This window comes from Scleropages formosus, chromosome 9 (genome assembly GCF_900964775.1).
Source record: "Scleropages formosus chromosome 9, fSclFor1.1, whole genome shotgun sequence".
Taxonomy (NCBI): Eukaryota; Metazoa; Chordata; class Actinopteri; order Osteoglossiformes; family Osteoglossidae; genus Scleropages; species Scleropages formosus.
Window position 1 is genome coordinate 18,465,372 of NC_041814.1, and position 24,364 is coordinate 18,489,735.

At 40.9% G+C, this 24,364-nt stretch overlaps 1 protein-coding gene across 6 annotated transcripts; it reads right to left on the reverse strand.

Annotated features, from left to right (window-relative positions):
• Nucleotides 1–1,065: 1,065 nt before the first annotated feature.
• rxrgb (retinoid X receptor, gamma b) lies at nt 1,066–20,914 on the reverse strand. Of its 6 annotated transcripts, XM_018754242.2 has the most exons (13): nt 20,703–20,773; nt 20,439–20,574; nt 20,294–20,357; nt 17,575–17,654; nt 9,482–9,723; nt 5,608–5,755; nt 5,292–5,471; nt 4,312–4,472; nt 3,831–3,960; nt 3,377–3,509; nt 2,219–2,310; nt 1,750–1,855; nt 1,066–1,421 (listed from the first exon to the last, which is right to left on the reverse strand). In XM_018754242.2, exons 5-13 carry the CDS (start codon nt 9,707–9,709, stop codon nt 1,274–1,276), a joined length of 1,326 nt encoding a protein of 441 aa, XP_018609758.2. In that variant the 5' UTR covers nt 9,710–9,723; nt 17,575–17,654; nt 20,294–20,357; nt 20,439–20,574; nt 20,703–20,773; the 3' UTR covers nt 1,066–1,273. The 6 variants fall into 6 exon arrangements, with proteins under 6 accessions (XP_018609758.2, XP_018609760.2, XP_018609759.2 ...); XM_018754244.2 differs by lacking the exon at nt 17,575–17,654; XM_018754243.2 differs by lacking the exons at nt 20,294–20,357; nt 20,439–20,574 and having other exon boundaries at nt 20,703–20,778.
• Nucleotides 20,915–24,364: the final 3,450 nt, after the last annotated feature.

Consider the following 24,364-nt stretch of genomic DNA (forward strand, 5'->3'; position numbering starts at 1 on the left):
GGTTAAGGGTTAGGGCGAGGAGGCAGAATGGCGAATACAGTCTTGTGCTCCAGCTGTTCGTCTTCCCCAATTAAACCCGTTTAAAAGTCCCCCTCCGTTCAGTTTCCCGCATTACAATAACCCAAATCCACTCTGTATTTACAGGATCATTACTTCAACTTCGACAGCTACCAGTCGTTGTCGTCGTGCTGCCGATTGAAGCAGCAACAGTTACTGCATTCATTCATTATATTCTGCCTGGTCATGAGAGTAGTAACACCGTCGTAGCACAAGCCCGTTGAACATATTAGCAGCAATAACTACCGATTTCTCATGTTGTATTATAGGCAAACGGACGTGCTGTACACGTAAACCAAGGAAACTCGGCTTTGAATCCCCCACTATCGTTAAGTTTTAAGAGTGTACCGTTTCCGTTAAAGAGTCACGCGCCTTTTACGACTGGAAAGTGCTTACGCTCGTGCACCACTTTCTTTGGGGACACCTCATAAGACTTGTATGAAATTTTTTTTTAAGTCTACACCTGCATCTGGAGCACAGGGTTTTAAAAGCTTGGCAACAAGGCAAACTATATATTCTAACGACCCGAGCGGGGAATGCGGTTCTCTTTTTTTTTTTTTTTTTTTTTTTTTTAAACAGTTGCATTATGGGAAAAAAATAGTAAAATAAAGTCTTCAACCGCTGATGGGGTGACCATGTTTGCCAGGAAGAGAAAGAAGAGTAAGCCTGGGTACACTTAACAGACTGATAAAGCTGGCTTGAGGCGCAGGTCCTTGAGGAAACAGAGCCCTCGCACCAAGAGCATTATTTCCCTGTGTGCCGATGTTCGAATAAGTGTTCAAAATGAACGCGGCCTCTGCGTCCTTTGCTACATCCAAACCCATGGTGCTGCGCGCCACAAAATAGAAACATTAGGTCAGGTATTTACATCAGCTTCCAAAAGTCGGTCTTTGTGTGTGAGGCAACTTTATTTTTAAAAGTTTAACACGCTTATAGAAAGACATGAAACTTGACAGTTGAAATACGCATTTTAAAAATTCAATGACAAACTTTAAAACGGGGAAAAAAATCCTTAAAATTGAATTGCAAACATCAAAAATGGCATAACTGTATATTTACAGAAAGGTTCTACATATCTATTAAAATTAACTGTATATTTTGCTTCTTCCCACAAATTTTCACATGAACACATTTTTAGTACAAAATTTGGTGTTAATTCAAATAAACTTTGCATCAAATACAACTGTTTGGGAATATTTACAAAGAGGGTGAGGTGTCATGTGGTTTGATGTGGAGCCTCCAGCATCTCCATAAGGAAGGTATCTATAGGGGTGTCACCGATGAGCTTAAAGAAAAATAGATGTTCTAGACATTTCAACCCGATGGAGCGGAGAGCAGGCAGTCGAAGTAGCAGCTTAGCAAACCTGCAATGGAAAATATGATCAAGGAAACTAAACTGAGTACTATGTGGCATTTCCAGAAGGCAAATTAAATCCAAACCGAAGACTGAGGATATCTAAAGATTCCGAGTTTAAGTCAAGATGAATCCTTTATTACTCCTGAAGAATGCAGTAAGGGGAAGGCATAGAGTAAAAATTCAGGCATTAAAAAAAGCTGCATTTGTACTTAAATAGGAACCAACCACGTAAATCTTTGTCCCATGCATTTTACTCTGGTTAACGGCATAACATACGCATTAAAGATAGTCTTATCTTCCCTACTTTGAAAGCAGTCAGGGTGCTAGATACTCACCTTCCGGGTTGCTCTGGATATTTCTGTTTGGTGTAGTTCTCCAGCGAAGCGTACACCTTCTCTCGGAGGCTCTCTACCTCAGAAGGGTTTGACAAACCTTTTGCATCTACAAAACAAGTGCATGAACACCGTTTTAAAAAACAGCCCTGATGTCATAATTGGAGTGTGACTTTCAGGTGAGAATAGATGCTCTCACACTGCATACTAAAGCAGTCATGTGACTGATTGCAGCAGACTACCCCTTAAGTAGTAAAATGAGCTGAGTTTGAGCTACTGTAATATTAAAATCGCAGTATGAGCCATTGTTAATTTATGGGATATGCTTTTGCGATACTCATTTCTATTACATTGATCCCCTATCAATTCCATTGACAAGGCTAATGAAGTACAGAGTTCAGTAGTAGTGTGTTACAACAGAATGGTCTGTAATATGGAATCTTTCTGAAATTGGACTGCTGAGGCCAGAGACCTGGGTTGAAGAGGACAATGGCTCGGAGACATCCTAGTTCCGTCTTGTCCATCTGCATGTCTTTCATCTTCGACACCAATTCTGTTAGAACTCTAAAAAGAAGAAAATTACCCCCCCCCAAAAAAAAAGTACATTTAAACTTATGCCTTCTGCAAAAATGCATTTTTAAACCACATTCAACATCAATAACCCTAACCTTCCATACGATGTCTGACATACGTACTATAAATCACAAAGCTGTTAATTCATGTGTGATCAAAAGATCAGTCTTGACATCCAACCTAACCAAACAATATAAAAAAGTGTAGTTTAAATATTTTGCTAGTTTATGGTTGGATTCTGACCAAAGGGTCAGAGAACAGTAGAACAGTTAGTTGGTAATGCTGTGGCCTCATTCCTGAGCTACCTGCTGGGTGTGGGGAGTCCAGCTCAGCGTAAGTGAAGTTTGCATGTTCCTTGTTTGCAACTCCCAGACATACTTGGGAGTGGAGGGGGGGAAAAAAAAAAAAAAAAAGGGGGGCACTGGTAAACCACTTCTGTTCTTTCCTTGTATAGAAAACTCATCTGAGGTGATCTCTGCTTGATGGAACTTTATCACCAGCAGATGAAGGTTTTTAGCCATTTCCAAAAAAAAAAAAAAAAAAAAAAAAAAAAAAAAAAAAAGTATGATCTCTGAAAGTAACGTACATATAAAGCAACTGGTTACAGTCAAAGATTAAATGATTTGTTGAAGTAAAGTGTTCTGCTTAAATATCTTTTTGGACTGTGCCCCTGGAAAGGAGTTCAGTGATGTATGTGCCCCCCCCCCCCCAGAGTGCCAGGACAGTCTGCATGGCCACTACAAGCAGCTTAACTCGTTGCATATGATTAATATATAACTAATCAAAAAAAAAAAAAAAAGGACTGCAAATGATACATTCATGACCAAGTTGTCGTACATATACTTTGTTATCTTTAGGGCATCCAACACCCATTGTAGTAACTCTCCAGCAGCTGTGGTGAACATGCATCTATATTTTTTTTTTTTTTTTTTTTTTTAAAACGAAATGAGAAATTAAAGTACTTTTGTACTAGTAAGGACAATATACAACACTGCAAAAATAAAAATGCTAACACTACTGTCCATTTCCTGTTTCCAAACCAGAGAGAGACACACACCTGTCAAAGATTGAGCCCACACCAGCACTGTGGGCGCTGTTGCGATGCACATGTAGCCCGGTAGCCAGAAGAATACCATCTTTTACTGTCACAGAACGGTGCGAGAAGGAGGCAATGAGCAGCTCGTTCCAACCTGGAACACAACCGGATACTGCTGTGGTCAGGGCCCATGGAAATCCTTGTCCTCGCTGCAGTTTAAGAGTAATGGTGAAAACTGCATAGTGCAGAATTCCACCAGCAGAGGTAGCCATTTGTACAGAAACACTCCTATCCTCTGACAATTTGGGGGAGGGGGGGCAAGGTACCAAAAAAGTCCAGTATACTGACCTGTCCTAGGAATGAAGATAAAATGCTTACCTTGATTATTCTGTATTCCATTAAAGAATTACTTTAATAATAAAAATCACTGAGTCTTTCACAACAGAACTGGACAACTCCATGACTAGTTTTCTACCTGCTCTCAGCAGTATGACCTGGTCATCCAGCGGCAGTTCAGAGAAATGTGGGATCCTCTTTGCCCACTCGACCAAGGTGAAGAGCTGCTTGTCTGCTGCCTGGCAGATGTTTGTCACAGGATCGCTGGACTGGCACCAGAAACACAGGCATATTTTATGTTGGGGTGTGCAATTACATTACACAAGTAAAATCAGAACAGTACCATCTTGTCACACAAATACTGTTAGCTGTGCATCAACACATACTGAAAATTAAAAGGTACTTTATGGCCACTGGCATACTACAAAGAATCTGAAATGTGCCTTTTAACAGTTTGCAGGGATGACAGATTTTCCAACTTCAGTAAATTTGCTCATTCGGGCACCTACAGTATGAGAGCCCCAGTGAATGAAGTAAACCATTTGTCAAAATGGTATGACAATACAGGGAACGTTCAGTAAGGTTTCATACAGGGGTAATTTTAAAGCATGTAGTTTTACCGAGTTGCCAGGACTACCGTCCACAGAGGGTTCTGTTGTGGGCTCCACAGACAACTCTGCCTCCAGAATCTTGTCCACTGGCATGTCATCATAGGCGCTGCAGGTAGACTCTGCCTCATTGTCACTCTTGTCCTTTGCTCGCTGCCTCTCCTCCTGCACCGCTGAATACATACACAGCAAGCCTCATTTCACAGCTTCATAATAGAAAAGCATAAATAGGGCACAGCTGGTAGCATAGTAGTTGGAGCTGCTGCCTTTGGACCCAAAGGTTACAGGTTCAATTCCCACCTCCAACAAGGTACTTACCATAACACTGTACAGCTGTACCAATGGTTAAATAATCGTAAGTCAGTTTGGAGATAAGCATCAGGGAAATGAACAAATGTAAACGCAGATACATATTTGAAGGTTTACGGTATAGACCTAGCCTCAGATTTGCCAGTTAGCAACATCTGTCATAACCTTTAAACAGATCAGTTAACATGAATGATGCATAAATCATTTTCAAATAAGCTGCCCTTTCACTTTCTTAGTCAACTACAGAAATGACAGCTGTGCCAAGAGAAGCCAAATCATTACTAGCCCAATGGTTATCTGCAGCATAAGCAAAACTAAAATGAGATTTCATTGCAGGAAAACTTTCCTTAGCATATACAAAATTCAGCAAGTGGAAGATGCTAAATTTATGCCATTATCAGGTACATAACCATGTGTCCCTGAAGGTGCTCAAAGTCTTAGAGATTTTCAAGAAATATATTCAAGTAATTCTAACCACCTTTAAATGAACGTGCAGCTCCATTCACATCATTCAAATTGCATAATCCGTCCTGCTTACGTATCCATAAGTATTTGTCCATGAATCGCCGTCATGTTATTTGCAGCTGACTGCTACTTGTTTTTAAGGTACCCCAGTTTCCAACAAAAATAGATTGCCTAGTAATCTAATGTGAACAACCAAAGATCTTTCTGGTCTGTCCCACCTTCTCTTTTCATTCCCATAGCCAAACACTTCTGGTAGCGGCAGTACTGGCAGCGGTTACGTTGGCGCTTGTCGATGAGGCACTCCTTGGAGTCTCGGCACGTGTAGGTGAGGTCTTTCCTGATGGTCCTCTTGAAGAAGCCCTTGCAGCCCTCACAGCTGTAGACACCATAGTGCTTCCCTGCGCACACAAAACAGGCCATATATCGGTTCCAAAAAATAGCCACTTACAAAAACTTGACCACTCATGACACTTTGCTAGTCCTAGATTGAGAGGAGGAACGGAGTCCCTACCATGGTAGAGATTCCATTAGTACCTGAAGAGCGGTCGCCGCAGATGGCGCAAATGTGTTTGGTCAGTGACCCAGGACTGGTGCAAGGGTAACTGCTCATGCTCCCTAGTCCTTCCAGTCCGATGGGGGGCTTGATGTCCTCGGTGCTGCTCACATTGTTCAGTGAGCTCATCTGAGTGAGACAGAGTTGGTGTGTGATACTTGGTCCTTTTCTCTTCTCCAATTCCCCAGCAACACAGGCAGTTACCCATCAGATCATATGACCACCTGGAAAAGCAGCGCTTATTTGCCAAAGGTGTCACAGCCAGTCACGTGCATGTGTTTGCATAAAAACCAGTGGCACAACAGGCCAGGTAGTGGTTAAGACACCCCAAATGTCAAACTTGCCAGTTCAAAAATCAAGAGCCACACCTTACTGTTATACTCCTATAAAGGATGAATGCATGTTGAAAGCAGTTAGCAATCTCAAACATTTGACCAAGGTATTCATTGCAAGATCCAGTATTTATAAGGTCTTTGCTTGCAAGTCCAACTTAATTTAGGCCCAAAACATCAACTTGCTTTGAGCAAGTTCTGAGGTCGAATACTTGGCCTTCTAGCCTAACAATTGTTATCATCATTGAGTAAAACCTGACCCATAGCAGCCACCTGCGTGGTTTTCATGGCAAGGGAGGAACAGAAGGGGGTTGCCAGTGCTGTCTTCTGTATGTTGGGGGAGGCACATGCAGGGAGAAACACAGAACTGCCACGCATCCTGAGCAGGGCTCAAACCTCAACCTCAACCGCAAATTAGCAAGGTACCAGTCAAACTTGCCACGCCACCACATCCTTCTGGCCTAACAACAGGGTTCTAAATAAAAAGTGCAGGAATGTTTAATTACATGCTTTGCAAATGTGTTAGGAAAAAATGAAATGCAATTGTACCAGGGTGCCTAACCTTCAGCCTGTTGTAAAGAAATCATCAAAAAACTTTGATACAATATGCATACATATCTGACTTATAAGGGACTAGAAGTGTATATCCCTTGGACATCTATGGAAAGTGCCTTTACCAGACAAATATGCTCTACAATGAAGTACATGGTGCATAGGGCTCATGAACACAAAATCTTTTATAATGTCATTTAAGTTTTGCCCATGTCACAAAATAAGACAGCAGGTTCACATTAAGCTTCCAGTTCTCACTTTTACTTGAACAATTCCTCATGTTTATATAGATTATGTGTAACAGGACTGGATTGAGCATGCAACAATCTTTCACATTTTGCATCACACTCATGGACAGTTGCATCCTAATGCTGAAGAAAAGCAGTTGCCACTATGGTCTCATAATCCATCCCCGTGGTTAACATACAGTACCGGGTGTCAAGCAGAATTTTTCCCTGGCACATTTCTAACATGGTTTTTAGCAGGGAGGAAAGGAAAAGTAATGTTGTACCACAAGAACTATTAGCTAACATGTAGAAAAACACATCTACACAATCAAGGGGATTATTAAAAACAATTCTACCTTCTATGTTAAAGGACTAAAGCAGACAAAATCAATTCTTAAAATACCTCTCTCCTCCATGAGAGTGCATGGTGTTCTATTGTATAGAAGTGGGACAACATGCAACTTATAACCAGAACCCAGGAGGAAATGAAATCTCAACATGTAGAAAATGCAGTTTAACAATAGGAAAACTGTCCTATTTAAACTGTAGGCCTCTAAGCTTTCAGTGGATAAGGCTTTTGTTTCCTAAGCGCCTTATAGCAGTCCATGAATGAGGGTGGTGCTGGAACGACCACAGCTGACAACAGTGTCCATGCCTTACCAACTACACCATTCAGAACATTTGAGGGTATTTTGCAGGACATTTCTGGTCTTTCACATTGCAAAATGATTTGAGTTACCAATTCAGAAGTCATGCAACATCTTAGTCCCCAAAGCCTTCTGGGCTTCTGATAGGTTTGAAGCCAGTAATTTTCCCACTCCTTCAGCATGACTGGATTGTTGTTAACTGCCAGCCTCAGGCAGGAACCAGAGAAAAAGCACTGTCAGTTAAGTGTTCCCTTTGGCTGACAGTTCCCAGTCTGCTGTTAGTTCAAGTGCCTAATCAATATTTAAACTAGAAAGGGCAAGGGTGCAAAGCAGAAGCACAGCAGATTCGTACACAAGTTTGCATGGATGTACACAAGGAAGGAAAGCCCTGCACAGTAATGTTAATGCTCCTTTCCACTATGCTACCATACTTAGGTTTAAAAACTAAAGTACTGTATTTGTCTGAATTAAAGACTAGTGAGATGGATCAGCAAATAAATTAAAAGCCATAACAATGTAATCTCAAATTAGCTACCATATAGCTTTAGATACATTGACAGCTGTTGGAATTGTACAATTTTCCACTGAAGTTACACAGTGAACTTGATTTGGGATGTCAAAAATGTTATTGCTTTAAGTCTCAACATAATGATCACCTCACTGAGGTGAGACTGTTTTTGTCTGGGGTTCAGAACTGCCTTTACCCAGCATCATACCAACATTAAGCTATTTAATAAGAATGAGGATAATGGGGGCATATGGAAGTTATGGGTAATGGCTAACAAGTAAGTTGTTCAGACAGCTTCATATGTTTGACATGTCTACATGTCCTAACTTGGCTGCAATATGACACCATGCATTCTTGCAGTTACTTTCATTTCAAGGGTGATAAACTCAATTAGTGGCATTCCTCACACTGCACAGGAAGTACCCATCCCCACATCCTCATTTAATTAGCTCCATAATTAACCTTTACTTAAAGAAAGGAACTGCAGTTTCTGGGCCAAGCCTTTTTAAAAACATCTATATTGTAGTTTGAGCAAATGCAACTGTCCAATTAAGTTTTACCAGTAAAGCTTAAACTGAAGGAATACCCACAAATACTGTACACTCGGAACAGAATGTGACACTTCTAGATTAATAGAACACAAAATTATACTGTACACTCGGAACAGAATGTGACACTTCTAGATTAATAGAACACAAAATTATACTGTACACTCGGAACAGAATGTGACACTTCTAGATTAATAGAACACAAAATTAAACTAAGACTACAGCAAGACATTACAGTCATTCATTTAGCTGATGCTTTTCTCCAAAGCAACTTACAGCATTAATGTAAATAATTATTCACCCATTTATACAGCTAGACAATTTTAGGTAAATACCTTGCTCAAGGGTACTACAGCCTGGGGATCAAACCTGGGACCTTTGGATCCAAAAGGCAGTAACTGGAACCGCAATACACAACCAGCTGTCCCATGTGGCTGGTCATTTGAGGGATCTCCAGTGTCATCATTTACCACCAAACACCAACTACTACTGCCATAAAGTAATATTCATTAAATAGCTAAAATTGGACAGACATGTCTTTTTTTTAAAAAAAAAAAAAAAAAAAAGACATGTGGTTTCCAGTTACCCCAAAGATGGCCATGACAAGTGAACCTATATGCTGTTTCCCATTCCACTAAAAGCCTAATCACTTAATGGGATCAATTATTGAGCTAATTTAATGTAGGTGACCAGGTGCTCTAGGTAGTCTGTGCTCAGCTGTTCAGAGACCTGGAAAATCTGCAGGGTTATGGCTCTCCAAGAACAGGATTGTTTGCCCCTTCTGTATAATAACTAATGATTTCCACTTAAGACCAGTGGTTCCCCCCCCCAGCACACAGTCAATCCCTAAACCTGCCCACAACTGCAAAGTAAACTGATATGAATGGCCTCTGACACTATATAGCACTGCTGATTTAGGTGTATATTGCCCATTCTTTGACATGTGATTCTGAAGCTGCTGAATCAGCACCAGATCCAAAAGTGACAGAAAGGTTCATGTGATTCCAATGCTGTGCACAGACCTTGACCAGTGGGTTTTACCTGAGGACTGCTCAGTGCACCAAAGTTCATAGGAGCTGTGGAGGGCAGGGATACTTGGGGAGATCCCACTGCAGAGGTGATAACTGAGTATGGGGAGGTTAACCCATTTATGGAAGAAGCCATGGTGTCCATGGAGGAAGGGAGGTGCCGTGAGGAGCTGGAGGTGCTAATGATGGTAGGGTGTCCCAACATGCAGTTCATTGGATGCTGGGAAGAGGCTGGGTTCATAGGCCTGGTGGAATCTGCAAACAGGACACAAAACACACCAGATTGAGAAAAGCAGGGCGTGGCAATGATGAAAACCATTTTAAGCTCAAGGGACATCATAATGTCACATTTATAAAAATATAAATAACTGAGAAAGGTATATGGAAAATAGTCTTAGTTGATGTTTTTGTCCAATGTAAATTCGATAACTCAACAATTGGAGCGACTTACAGACCAGCATAGTCTTAAGCAATGAAAAGCACATAGTCTTATTTTAACTGGCATTCAGAGTAATATTTTGTAACAGGTTGACAAAGGCCAGTTCATTAGCTATAGCTGAAGTGTAATCCAACACCAAGAAGGACTCTGAATGGAGTGTGTTGGAAGGGTTATTTAATTTCAGTATTGAGCCTCATCTGTGTCCCCAAAAGTCTTACACCTACTGAATGATCCAATGCAAGTATTTCCTTGTTAGAAGAAATAAAAAGCACTCACATCCCATTTATTTGTGCTCATTTATTCAATATGACAGACTGACATTTTAATGGACAAATACATTTAGGGGATCTGTCAGTTAGCAAAGAAAAGGGACATGGCATTTGCATGCTGCAGTGCCCTGTCACCCAGGCAGCCTGCAGCCAGACACGCGTTTCCAATGTAGCAGAGTGTGTTCCAGGATGGCACGTCAGCTTTCCCAACAAGCGCAATGAAGAGATACCTTGTATTCCACAAGTAGTGCAAGGTACTGTGACAAGTTCTCTACAAGAGAGAAATTTGCTTTATTTAAAAACTGATCAAGTGCAGCAGTTTTAAAGCTTTTATGAAATGCATGAAGATGACTTATCCACTCATTTACACCAGCACATCTTGATATGACTTAAAACTAAGGAAAAGGTACATTCATAAGTTCATACATGTGTCAGTTTTCAGGGCCACTCAATGCTGTTCGTGTTCAAAAGCTGGAGTTTCGATAAGGTTGCATTAGTATTCTAGATGAGTCCCCATCCTCTCAACAACTCCTTACAGCTGTTGTATGCTGATCAGTTCAAAGTCCCCCTGGCAATAGATAATTTATTCCTGCAACGGAATTTGAACTGAACAGCAATAAAATCACTGGAAGCAAGAAAATAAAAGTTTGTGGCATCCTCATTTAAATTAAAGTACAATCGTGTAATGATCAATATAGTAAAATGCCTGTAGAAAGGACAATGAAAACCTGTGAAAGATCAACAAAGAGGCAAACCAATAAATATGACAAGCCTGCCTTTACTGGGTTTACCATTCTTTTCACAACTTAACACATACCTCTGATCATTAAGACCAAAGAGTTGCCTTTACACTTACAGTTCAAGGTTCCCAACACAAGTTGCATGTGTGAGCTCTGTCTCTGCCGAAGGGGTGACCCCATCTCCATCTCACACAAACACAGACTGAGAAAGCCCTCATTGGCCTGCATTAAATGTCAGTTCCCAGCAGTGCAGTGAGTAAAGACACTGCTGTAAGCTGAAGCCATGGAACAGATCCAAGGGGACAATAGAGGACTGTACAGTCCTAAGAGTATGCAGAACACACTAGCTTACTGTACCTTGGCAGATTGACTACCCACCAAACCACCAGCACTGGACAGCAGCATGGCCTGCACATGTGATAGGATCCACCAGTAGATGAGTCACTGATGTGTGAATCCCACACGATGCATTCTGATGAGGTGCCCCAAAGCATCTCAGTTTGTTAGTGCAATTATTTCAGCTGAACAAACTTGTGACGTAGGGGCTGAATGGCCATCAGAGGAACTAGGTATAGGTTGCATACCAAGAACATTATCCAGCTCTTTTCTTATGTTCTTTTTTACTCATTGAGTTGAGTAAGTGAAGATCAGTCATTTGATTTGCTGAGCTATTCTAAAGTGATCAGTAATGTACCATATTTTTAACCTCTCTTGATTAAAACTAAGCACTAAAGACCAGATGATAATAGCAACTTAAAATAAAAATAGGCTTTTAAAGATGGATTTATCCTGCAATTCACTATCCTTACATGACAGCTAAAGCAGGAACAGAATATGAGAATCGTGGCATATTGCCGATTAAGCGTTGCGCTTAAATACAATGCTACTGCCCGATGTGCATAATTTTCAGACTGGTTCTATAAATTAACCAGTATGATTAACACCCCCACTTGGTTCCAGTTTCTGGATCAAAAGACAGCAAAAGTTTCAGTCTGGTAAACCCTTAAAAACAGCAAACTAGCAAACATGACTTTTGTTGCAGTGTGTCATGATTAATCCTCCCAATGAAGCTAAAGAAGAAGGGGGGGGGAGGTAGGCTAGGTTTCCTGCTTATTTAGAAGACTTGCAGCTAGCATGTTCCAGTCAAGCAGTTATAGCAGTAGAGTTAATTCAACCACAATGCTAGTAAAGATGCAGATGCACCATCTTCAATGCTTTAGCAAAGCATTTCTACTGGATGGCCCAGCCTGCTGCCCCCCCCCCCCCCCCCTTCTTAAATGTAATCATTTCTTTCCTAAATGAGGATGATGTCTGATCAGTTGTGGCAGTAAATCCTCTTATCCCTTGTAAGCATCTCCAACCTGTTTATCTGCAGGCTGCCCAGCTGTCCCCCCATGGGGGATAGTCTTCACCCCCCCATCCAAATCCCCACCCCCACCAAAGGCATTAAACTCAACCCAACAAAACATGTACTCCCAATTCCCCTAATAAACTGACAAAACTCTTCTTTCCAGCATATTAGGAGTTTGTCCTATAAACTGCTTGAAAAGCAAAGATTCCTTTTAAAAATAGATAAGCAGCCACTTCAAAATACTGCAGAGATGCAAAGAAGTGGATTTTTAACATTAATAACAGATGAGCTTCCTTCAGTTTATTTTACCAGATTCGCAAGAGCTGGGTCTGTTAATGCACTTTGTTTTAGTTCAGCTTTACAGCAAGACCTAGAAGTACAGCAAGGACACAAATAAAATGTTACTTGTAACATTATCCTTTTCAATGCTGTGCAACTGCCTGCACTTTAAAGCTACCCTTAATCATTAAGAACCATGAAGCAGATGCTATGAAAGACACAATGGCCACTTGTTTTGCTGAGAAGTCTTCAAACGATGCAATGAGAGGAACCATCTGGTCACAAGACTTCCTCAAGCACTCCAAACAGTTGTCCTACAAATTGTGAGACAAATTTGATACAGTAGAACATCAAGTCTATATTCAAGCTCCAAGATGTATTGGTCTTATACAAAACATACTTTCATGAAATAAGCACTTCCTTGGATTAACTCGATCATCATCATCATCATCATCATCATCATCAAAATGCATAGTTTTAAGGAATACTTCTGTTAGGATCCCATTTTCATGCAGAGATTCTGAAATATGTCCACCGTCACTGAAGCCAACATTTCAGTGATTGCAACATAGCAGGCTTTCAGCAGTAAACTTACTTTACTATGCTGTGCATACAGTGTCTTGTGTATTCAAGAGGGTTTAAGTCTTAATTCCAGCTAGTCAGTGCATCCAACAACAGCTTTGTCATTTAATGTCTTCCACATCTGAAGGTAGAAAAGATGCAAAAATGAGCAAGGATGGACACTCCTGATGCATTCAGGCAATTTAAAAGAAAAAAAGAGGGGAGAGGGGGGGAAAAAAAAAAAAAAAGAAACCCAATACAGATGCTCCTTGACTAATGATAGGGTTACATTCTGAAAAACCCATTGTAAGAGCAGAAATCAGAAGTCAAAAATACAGTACCGCACCTACCAAACATCATTGCCTAGCCTACCTTGAACGTGCTCAGAACACTTATTCATACCTTATAGCTGGGAAAATTTAAGCAGGAGACACACACACACGGGCGTTTAGCAGACACGACGGGATGTGAAAACAGGGAGGAGGGGGAGAAAGAAAAACCTTGACACAATATCGGTTATTTACACTCATTTGCGTGATCACTAGAGACAGCAAGCGTGGAGTGGATGCTGCAGCTCTCTGCCATTGCCCAGCATGGGGAGAGTGTATCGCGCCACATATCGCAAGCACGGGAACAGACCGACATTCAAAAATTAAGTATGGGTTCTACCGAATCCATATTATATCGCACCATCATAACTTTGAAAAAAAATCACGAGTTGAACCATTATAAGTAGAGGAGCATCTATATGCACTACACAGCTACTGGAGTTTGTTGTACATGCTTATAGCACAATGAGCCATCAAATAAAACTGGCTGCCAGAGACTACCTTCAGACCTATCATATACACTGAATTACAACTATCCATCCATCTACTATCAACATCTGCATGTATAGTGAAGGATCATAATGTTACTGAACCAAATCAAGGAAGCATAGGGTATAAAGCAGGGAACACCCCAGCTGGGACACTAATCCACTGCGAGGCAATATCATTCTTCCACGTGCACACAAAAACACCAGAATCACCATTTCATCTGAAATTCATCTTGAACTGGTTCCCTTCCCCAGATAAAACATAACATGCAAACTCCGGACTGAGCTGGATATGAGCCTGCGACAGAATCAACAAGCCAGAAGCTGTGAGATACCAGTGCTACCCTCTGTACCATCCTGAATCGCAATCAATATCTTGAAACTCAACTTTGCAACGGGACCAAATATGATATTAAAGAACTGGGATGAAAGATGAAGGTGAAGTTAAAGCAAGATGAAGCATGTGAGACAAGTCAGTCCAACTTTGAGATGAAACTTGGAGGCCTGCTTCAATGCAGAGACTTCACTGTGAGAAAGGATCAAGTAAGGCTCCCCATGTAACACTAATGGCTTTATTACAAAAGAAGAATGTCAAGGCTAGTGCAATTTCATGCAGTCCTGTTTGACTGGGATGCCTTTTCAAAGACTTCAGAGCTGTGTACACTGTGGTTAATATTTAGGCCAAATAGCTGGCAGACAAGATGACATGGGAAAATCTCTTGCTGCATGAGTTCAGATAAAAAAGAAGAGGGGGAAAAAAAAAAAAAAAAAAAACCAGTTAGTTTGATAAAAGCAACTCCAAACATGATTTAAGTTTCCTTGTGGATCTAGTCAGGAGCAGCTTTGGGGATAGGACCTACAGCCAACCCTGAAAGAATACAATTGTATGTCAACTAAGCTTGTTCGTAACTTAGAATTATTTAAATGTCCACCCAGTATGTTAACTGAAACCTTCATTCTACCACTTAACACTGCACACCTGAAAATTAAAGGTAAAAATTAATTGGAAGACTAATGCACTCTCATAAACAGCTCATACAACACAGGGTCTCAGTGTTCAGCTACCTAGAACATGACCAGTTCATTATCTTTTATAACAGGACTTTGGTGTTACTTCAAGTCTTTAAAATGACCGCCATCACACCACCACCACCACCACCACCACCACCACCACCCCTCACCCCGTGAGCCTCCGACTTAAGTGATATTAAATAGGGCTGTGTCACCCTCATTAGGTTCAGCAAGAGGAGGAAACAGCATTTAAAAAAAAAAAAAAAGCGCAAGTTGCACCATTAATGAGTATAACGATTGTAAGTGGAGAATAAATTGTTTCACATTAAATGTCAGTTTTTCTTTTTTTTTTTTAAAATTGGCAAATTCCACAATTATAGCCATTAGGAAATGACTGATACATAAAATTAAACAAATTGATGACGTTTGCTCCTAAAAGTGCAAAATGTGCCTTTATTTGCTAATACAGCATATTTCATTTATTATTGCTGACTGTACTGTCAAGCTACCCGCACCCTTCTGCTATTCCCCATGCTTTCTGTTGCCCCTAGAGGCAGACAGCTAAAATTCAGCCCATTTTTGGTCTGCACAGATAACGCTTGTATTTGTAGATACAAACAGAGAATAGAGATGTCAGCAGGATTAGGTATGACATACAACTGCATTAGGACACCCACAAAGGCTATAATTAATGTTGGGAGGGAAGGGGGATGCTTCCCTTCGCAAGGGCCTCTGTCCCAGTGCTGCATGTCTGGGCACTCAAGGCCAACAGGAAAGGTATTATGTGCCAACGCTGTACTGTCAAAGAGGATGTACGGGCCAGATGAGGCTGTGCAAGATAAGGTCTCCGCAAAGAGGAGACACCATACAGGAGCTCAAGTCTATTTATATTCAACATACCTCCAGAGATAATATACTGGGGCTCCACTGGAATCCAAGTTGCAGTTTGTCAAAAACTGCATACTCAGCTAGTTTTGAAGGCTTCATCTGTGAAGTAAGCGAGCCATTAGCTTGGCAATTGTTTGCTCTACAGGCCACGGGGGGGATTCAAATGCTTAAATTGTGGGAAGTTGAGCTCTGCAATAACTTGTGTCCTATAGATGGTATGCGCCACCTCATTTCCTATGCTTCTGGGTTAGGGTTGTTTATAAGGCTTTGATGTAGTGTTATTTGGTAATAAGTCATCAGAATAGCATTAAACTTGAAGCTCAGTTTTGACAGCCAGAAAGCTGGGATTAATAGACAAATGTGGTTCAGATGCTTGCCTAAACCATCTGTGGCACTGAAAGCAGCACTTGTGTTTTGAATCTGCTCTACTGCAAGTTTGATTAGGGCATGAGACAGAAGTAACTCATACTGTTACATAAATGTTTAATAAAATTCAATTAGATGCACTGGAATATATTTGACATTCTGCACCCCTGTTCACAATGCCACAGGGCAGGAACTGCTGAGAATCAAGGGGCCATGTGACCACAAATTCATATGGAAGAAAACTGCGACCAAACCAAGCGTTGTGCTAGTTGCTCAGGATGACACTAAGCTCCTGTCTCAGCACATTGCATGACTCACAACTCAAAGTTCCGAATTCATTGTACCATAAAGTCAAGATCTGTCCATAAGAAACACCAAAATATCTCAAAGTACTGCAGGCTAAACAAGTAGCCCTGCATACGAAATAAATGCATTCAGTTTAATATCGGAATTGGTCCTTGTTCTGCTTTTGACTGCAACAGTAAGGATATCCAAAGTACATCTGTGGCCACAGATACTGGTCAGACTGATCTAAAACAGAAGATGACACTGAAACGGTGCTGAGAAGCAAAGGGAGAACCAAGCATACAAGTGGCAGACGTTTGCCTCCCTCTGGGGGGGGTACTCCATTACAGCAGCTGTTGAAGTACTTGCGTAACATCTACTTCTAAACATTTCTTGACCATTTTGTGCTAACAATTTATTCTGTCACCAGGACACATCTTTGTCGTGGAGGTTTAGCAATCAGAAGGGTGTTTCAACAGGGTATGTTATTCATTCAATATTGTGACTAATACTGATAGTACACATATTAATTTACATCCACAAGTATAATTGAACAAGAGGTGTATTTGCAGGACAACATTCCTACAGCTAAAAACTCATTTAACAGCACATGTTTTACAAAGGGGGGGGGGGGGGGGGGGTCTAAAGTTCAAGTGACTATGACTATCCCAATATGTACAACAGAAAATCTGAGTTACTACACAACAAAAAGTCCACTTTAACACAAAGCTGATAATTTTGATCCCTGTAAATTTTTCATCACGATGCACTGGACTGTACAGTCCAAATAATCATGCATCCGACAAAGGTTTTGATCCTCACTAACAAAACCCATTTTAAATTGATGAATTAACTTCTGTAACAGGAAAGGCAAAAAGCACACACACACACACACACACACACACACACACACACACACACACGTTATAGGCACTTCATATAAACTATGATCAAGCTTTGCAAACATACCATCAATACAGGATGAGGTAAAGCTGCAGTGCTTCTCCAAGCAAACACATTACATAACGGAAGCGCAGAAACAGCAAAGCAAACCCAACGAGAGCAAAGCAATGTTAGAGCAGTATGAACAGGGTACTTACATTCTCCCCTTTTGCATGTATGGATGTTCCCTCAGTATGGGAAGAGTCAGGGCACTTGAAGTCCCTGCTGATTCTACCCGCTGCACACAGCAGAGAGAAGTGGTAAGATGTGGGTGGAGACTGCATTTACTGGATTACTGAGATTATCTTCAGATCAGTCTAGGAAGAGCAGTTTATTGCAACAGATCATCTTAATTTCCAGCTGGCAAAGTGTCAGTAAAATATTTACAAGGTACCCCGCTTGTGAGACAACCATGCTAAGGTTTGTTTGTGCATCTTATCCTTTTAAACATGAAGTTTCAGACCAAGTCAACTTCCTGCACAGACCTTCAGGTACTACAGTTCCACCTCAGTGAACCAGGAGTTTTAGTGCAAGTTACTGTTTGCAGAGAGGATTACATGAACAATAACTGCATAAAGACAGTCTTTAGCAGACATGAAGGCTTGTCCTTGTTTCAGGTTTCCCAGGGCTGCGCGGCTATAATTGGGGCACACAAACAGGCCTATTGGAGCACAGAATCAAAGCACAGTCTGTGCTGGGGCATTGTAGGACTGGACCTAGTGCATCCACTGTCTGCTGAATGTTATCTAATAGATCGCCTGTTCTGGACTCTTTCCAGGCCTACAATGCAGATTTAGACACCTCCCCCCCCCCCCCCAAATCACAACAAATTAAAAAGTAATCCAGGGGTAAGCCTCAGTCATACAAGAAATGTCAAGGGCAAGAATGTTTTATTTTTGGGGCCCCCCTATTTTAAATATAGAACAGTCATTAAAAAGAGATGTAAGGCATCACCTGCAGACAGTTTGACAGCAGAACAGTGTCAACTTGTACTGTGAAAAATACCACCACCAAATCAGGCAGAGTCAAATGAACACTATGGGAGGGAAGCCACATGATCCATTGATTAACCCTTTTGCTGGAATATAAAAATTCACAAACCATCACCACTAAGGAGGGGAGTTGACGACACTGCACACTAGTGAAACCGAACCAGAAACAGAGCACTGCACATCTCCATATTCTGTGTCTTTCAGAGTGAGGCTGTTCTGTGTATGAAAAACAAATGCAGTATCTTATGTTACAGCCTTTTCTGAAGCTCTGATCAAGAGGAGTTTGTTTTGCAGACATTCCAAGTGCATAGAGCTCACTTAATACATACAGTATAACCCTATTATTCTGAGCATTTAAGATTAAATTATCTTCATCCACAGAAAGGCAACTGATGAGCTGCTGGAGGTCATAAAACTGAGCATGCAATTTAAAAACATTTAAAACCCTTGCAGCAAATATACTTAGAGCAGAGATTTAACACCAATTTAAAATCCTACAGTTAATATTGTGTCCTTTAATGCAACGCTGCTCTATCCTGCAATTCAGGGTGGTTGGAAAGAGCACACATAACCATATACAGCAAGTAAAATTGTGGGGAAAAACTACACAGGGCCAGCAACAGACCAAACCGTGTCAGTGTAGAAACAAACAGTGCTGTATGGATAATGACAAAGCTAATCCTGATTTACTCAGTGGGTTCAATGAGCCTAAAGGCTTGTATTGCAACACCAAGCACTACATGCTGCCTTCTGGGGAATGCAAGTCAACACAGGATTTTGAAACCTTAGAACATTAACCATGTGTCCTCAGTGCCACAGCTAGTAATCACACTGAAATATTAGTGTAAATACATACAGAAGAAATACCACCACTAAATAACCCATACTTTCTGCTCCATTTCTAATATGTGAAACAAGCATGTGACAGCACATGGCTTGAGCCATTTGTCCATTGTACTCCAACATCATAAGCACCATAGCTTTGGTTTTTTTCTAATGTCAGTGTAATTGATTAAGAATTTAACAATAAAGAATTTAGCCAACCCACTATTTACAAATTACAGCAAATCTGACACTACTATACCCTCGCACAAGAACATTTCTTATCCAGAACCTGCATGCAGAAAGCACATCATGCATACTCAACCAGATATAAAGCTCTACATTAACAATAAATACACTCCCAGATGCTAAATCCAGGATTTTAATCCCCCATAGGGGATCTCCACTTTATATTTTAAATCAAAAAGGAATATAAACAAGTAAATCCAGACATACAAAAGGCCTTACCAAAAACCACATAACAAGTAACTTTATGGATACAAGTTCATTCAAAAGCACACACAGACTGGCCCTGAAGTGCTCGTAACTAAGCGAATACAACTGGAACAAATGTTTTTATGAAATATATAAGCAGTCCATAAGTGCTGTCAATTTGACCACATAGATAATGCTTACATTGGAAACCCATTTAACTTTATGCAAGTTTACATCACAAGATGCGTGTAGTCAGAAGAAAATTCATCAGCTATATGGGACTCTTTCAAATCTATTTTAAGCACATTCTCAAACCTGTACAAATACCAAGGCTTGTAATATAGGGAAACCTAGCGCTCTGAGCCACCATGCTGAAAGATCCTGATTCAAACACAGTGTAATACCCTTGACCAAGGTACTTCAGTCTGTTGAAAGTGACCCTGATTTGAAGTTGTTGGGTACTTTCTGGCTTGAATGGCATTTGTTACATTTCATTTCATCCACCACAATAAAACCACTTTGCTTTACATGTACAGAAGTATCTTTTTTACTCGTCCTGCAGCGTGAAAGGGAACTTTCAGAACCCATGGCATGATGGAATGATGGATGCGTGATAAAACCAACGGACCTTGTTATTTCAACGACAGGAGGATGCGAGAACTTCAAGCCCTCAAGAACCCACGCAGCTGCACCTACAAACTAAGAGACGTTAGAAGCGACACAGGGGAAGCAGCGGAGAACACAAGTTACATAAGTGCAGTTAAAGCGCCGACCTCTGACCCCGTCCGCGATCACCTGACTCGCGCACGGCGAAGCGGTGCAGAGAGCGGCGCGCTCCAACGGGACGCTCGAACGTGTCCAGCGCGTGTGCGCGGCGTGCAAAGTCCGGCGAATGGAACGCGCGCGCGCCTACAAAACCGCCGAAAGTCCGGAGGGGAAAAAAAACAAAACACTTGAAAAGTCATGCATGATGAAAAGAAAAGAAAAAAAAAAAATAGTAAAGAAGCTGTGTTAAAAGGAGTTTCGCGTCCACTTACTCATGTGCAGGTACGGCTCGGTGTCGTCCACAGAATACGGGTTGCTTATGTGGCTATTTGCCATAATGTCGAGTACGCGGTGGCGGACAGCCGCAGCATCTCCCTGCGCGCGCGCCGCACTCTGACACCGCGTCCCAGCTTCTCTGACTCTATGACACTGACGCACGGGGCCCTGTTAAGGGGTGACGACAGACGGCGCTCTCCCAATGACCGCGTGCGCCTCCGGACGCCGCTAATGAACTATGACGCAATAATGGCAAAACTCGACAACAACAACACATTCGTGACAAGTTGACATTTACTTACGGTTGCAGTTGACTCATAAAATTTGCGTTTTTTGTAAATGTTGTCGTTTTAAAAAAATGCATGACAGACGCTGACAGAATTCGAATTGTGTTTTTTTTAAACTACAACTTTACATTTACACACATTTATTAATTTAAGACGCTGTCTCAAACTAAGCGACGTACATCTCAGGAGAAAATACAAGACTTGTTTGTAAAATCACACAGTACAGAGATTCGTCAATATCTTATAGTATCTTTATTAGTGATTAAAATGTGAAAAGTAAGCTGTGAAGCAAAGACCGTAGCAGACACGTGACATGTATAAACTTAATCGACTTAAATAACATTTGTTATGAAACAAGATTACGAAATGCATTTTTGACAAGTATATCTTCATATAATTTTAATAAGTATATTATATTTAGTAGCCAAACTAGGTGCTGCTTGAAACTTCAGAGATTGATTCAGGGTAAGGAGCTGCAGAATATATATCTTAACTTAAGCATTGTCTGAAAAAGAAATCAAAAAAGGAAATATTATATACTAGTAAATATGCTTAATAAAGTACATTTATGTGCCATTCAGAAAAAAAGAAAAAGTAACTACGTCTTCAGCGTTTAAGAAAATATCATATCTCCACACTTGCCAGTGTTTACTGTTTGGGTCTGATTGTTGGGTCTGGGTCTGTCTCCAGAAGTAGGGGTCATTTAAGGGTGAGCTCTCAGTACCCCCGAAGGTTACGCAGGAGTCACCAGTATTCACAGTCTTGAACTCTGCTACGATGGACACTCAGTTAGTGTCGGGGATGACCAGTCAGCAAGCACGCCTGGCCTCCCATTTAATGTGAAAGCTCCCCAGCTCCTCTCCTTGTAAAAACAGCCCATAAAAGATCACAGGAGGATGCTAACTAAGACGAATAGCTTTTTTTCCAACCCATTCCACACTAATCAGGCCTTTTCTTTTGCCCTCCTATTAGTTAATGTAAATTCATTAAAGTCAAAGAAAAGGACTAAAATGGCAATTAATCAATTCTTTCTTTAAACCACTAATAGAAACAAATGGGACTACGCATTTACTACTCTGTTTTTTAATTCACATTATTTAAAAAAAAAATCTTGTACTATGTGAACCCAAAAAGGCCCCTTTCTCTAAAAACAAATACAATACACACACAATGTAATATTTTTCAGTTATAATTCTGAAAGGCTTATGAAAAATGCACATGTAGTTTTCAAAATCATGCATATATTCCCCTTAATCTCAAAACACTAAAGCCAAGATGTAAGTAAGTTTTTTAAAAAGCTATTAGAAGCCAAAAGACAAGAGCATCATTTGAATATAAACTGATTATGACCACAACATCAAGCAGTAGCAATTATTCTGGTTCGTAGTGGTACCACTGCTAAAACAAAAAGAACCTCCCCCATGCTGCAGTCAGTGAGGCAAACCTCCTTTAGTAATCTTTTTGTATTCACAACAGTATAACCTGCAAATGGGCACCGTGGCTCTAATCCCTTGCCAGCACAACAAACCTGGTCCACCTGCTAGTGATACACACTATAAAACAGGATGCACTTCATTGTGATGTGGCTGTTTTTCATGCTCTATAATTGAATTTACTCCAGCTGCTCTCCTCTACCTCTTATAACTGGGAAAAAGAACAAATGTATGCCGCATGATTTAAAATAGGCTTTTTGAATGTTCAATTTTTTCATAAAGATAGCCAGCTACCATCCATTCATCTGTCTATTATCGATAACTGCTTGTCTGGTGTAGAGCCACGGTAGTCTGTAGCTTATTCCTGAAGCATAGGTCATTAAACAGAGTACACCCCAGAGGATATGTCAGTCCATTGCAGGGTAGCCACACACATACACTATGCACAAGTTACAGTCACCAGTTCACCTGAAACACGCGTTTGGATTGTGGGAGGAAAGCACAGCACTTGGAGGAACCCCATGTGAGCACGGAGAAAATATGCCCACTCTGCACAGGCAGAGCTGAATACAAAGCCACATCTAAAACCACAGTACAGAAGGTGATGGACATCAATGCAACAAATTGTACCACCAGGCTGTAATTAGGTAAGAATGGTAATATTTTTTAGTTCTTGTGCAATGGAACCCATTTCCTCATATTGTTATTTTCAGGTTGCAGTACACATTTTCCCCATCACACAGTAAGTGTCTAGCATCACTGTTGACCAATATAGGAAACCTATTCCAGTATGCAGAGGCAAGGAAATTCTGAAAAAGGATGTGCCTAAAACTTGAGCAAACGTGGAAGATGACAAAATTGCCCCAGAGACCATTTTCTCCATCTGTCGTATGCTTGTTACTTTGACCTGTCAAGCTTGATCAAGCTCCACACAAGCAAAGATGGTAAGCGTACTGTGGCTTTTTGTAGTGATTTGGATAAGGCACCCTACACAGTGATGTTCCTAGACACGAAGCTTTGCTGCAAAATGATCTGGTACTCAATTGAATTTTCTTCTTGTTTTCGTATGGGGGAATTTTTTTTTTACAATCAATCAAGTATCTATGGAATGTAACAGAAAAGGGTGTCATAAAATTTTAATTACAACCAGATTTACATTAAAAAGAATTTTTTTTTTCCTCTTCATAAGATGTTCAGTGTCCATACTTTCAAGTGCTTAGTGTTAGTGTTTCTTTATTGCACATTACAGCTTAGCTGTGCCTTCTAGGTAGGATTTGTTTCTCAGTGGAACCTAGAGCAGTTAGGGGATTATCTGTACAAAAACACACAAAGCATACTATAGTTCAAAATCATTGAATCTTGTACTATGAAAGCTGTAAGAATGGGTTTATGACTGCTGTATACTGTACCACTTATCACACACACACACACACACACACATTTTCAGAACCGCTTGTCCCATACGGGGTCACGGGGAACCGGAGCCTACCCGGTAACACAGGGCGTAAGGCCAGAGGAGGAGGGGACACACCCAGGACGGGACGCCAGTCCATCGCAAGGCACCCCAAGCGGGACTAGAACCCCAGACCCACTGGAGAGCAGGACTGTGGGCCAACCCACTGCGCCACCGCACCCCCTGCGTACCACTTATCAAAGAGCATTCAAACTAATATTCTATTACTTTGATGTTTTTGCTGTTCATTAATAAAACTGATTTTTATATCTTCAAATTAACATTTATTTCAAACTGCATTAGCAGTAAGCACTGCATTAAGTAGGCTCGTTGGGCTGCTTTTTGTGTGTTTTTTTTTATCTTTTTTCATATCTTTTGACTGTGGGTGGAACCTGGAGCAACCAAACAAAACCCGCACAGAGCAGACAAAGCTGGGATCAAACCCACATTCTCTTGCAGCACCCAGGTACTCTGAGGCAGCAGCA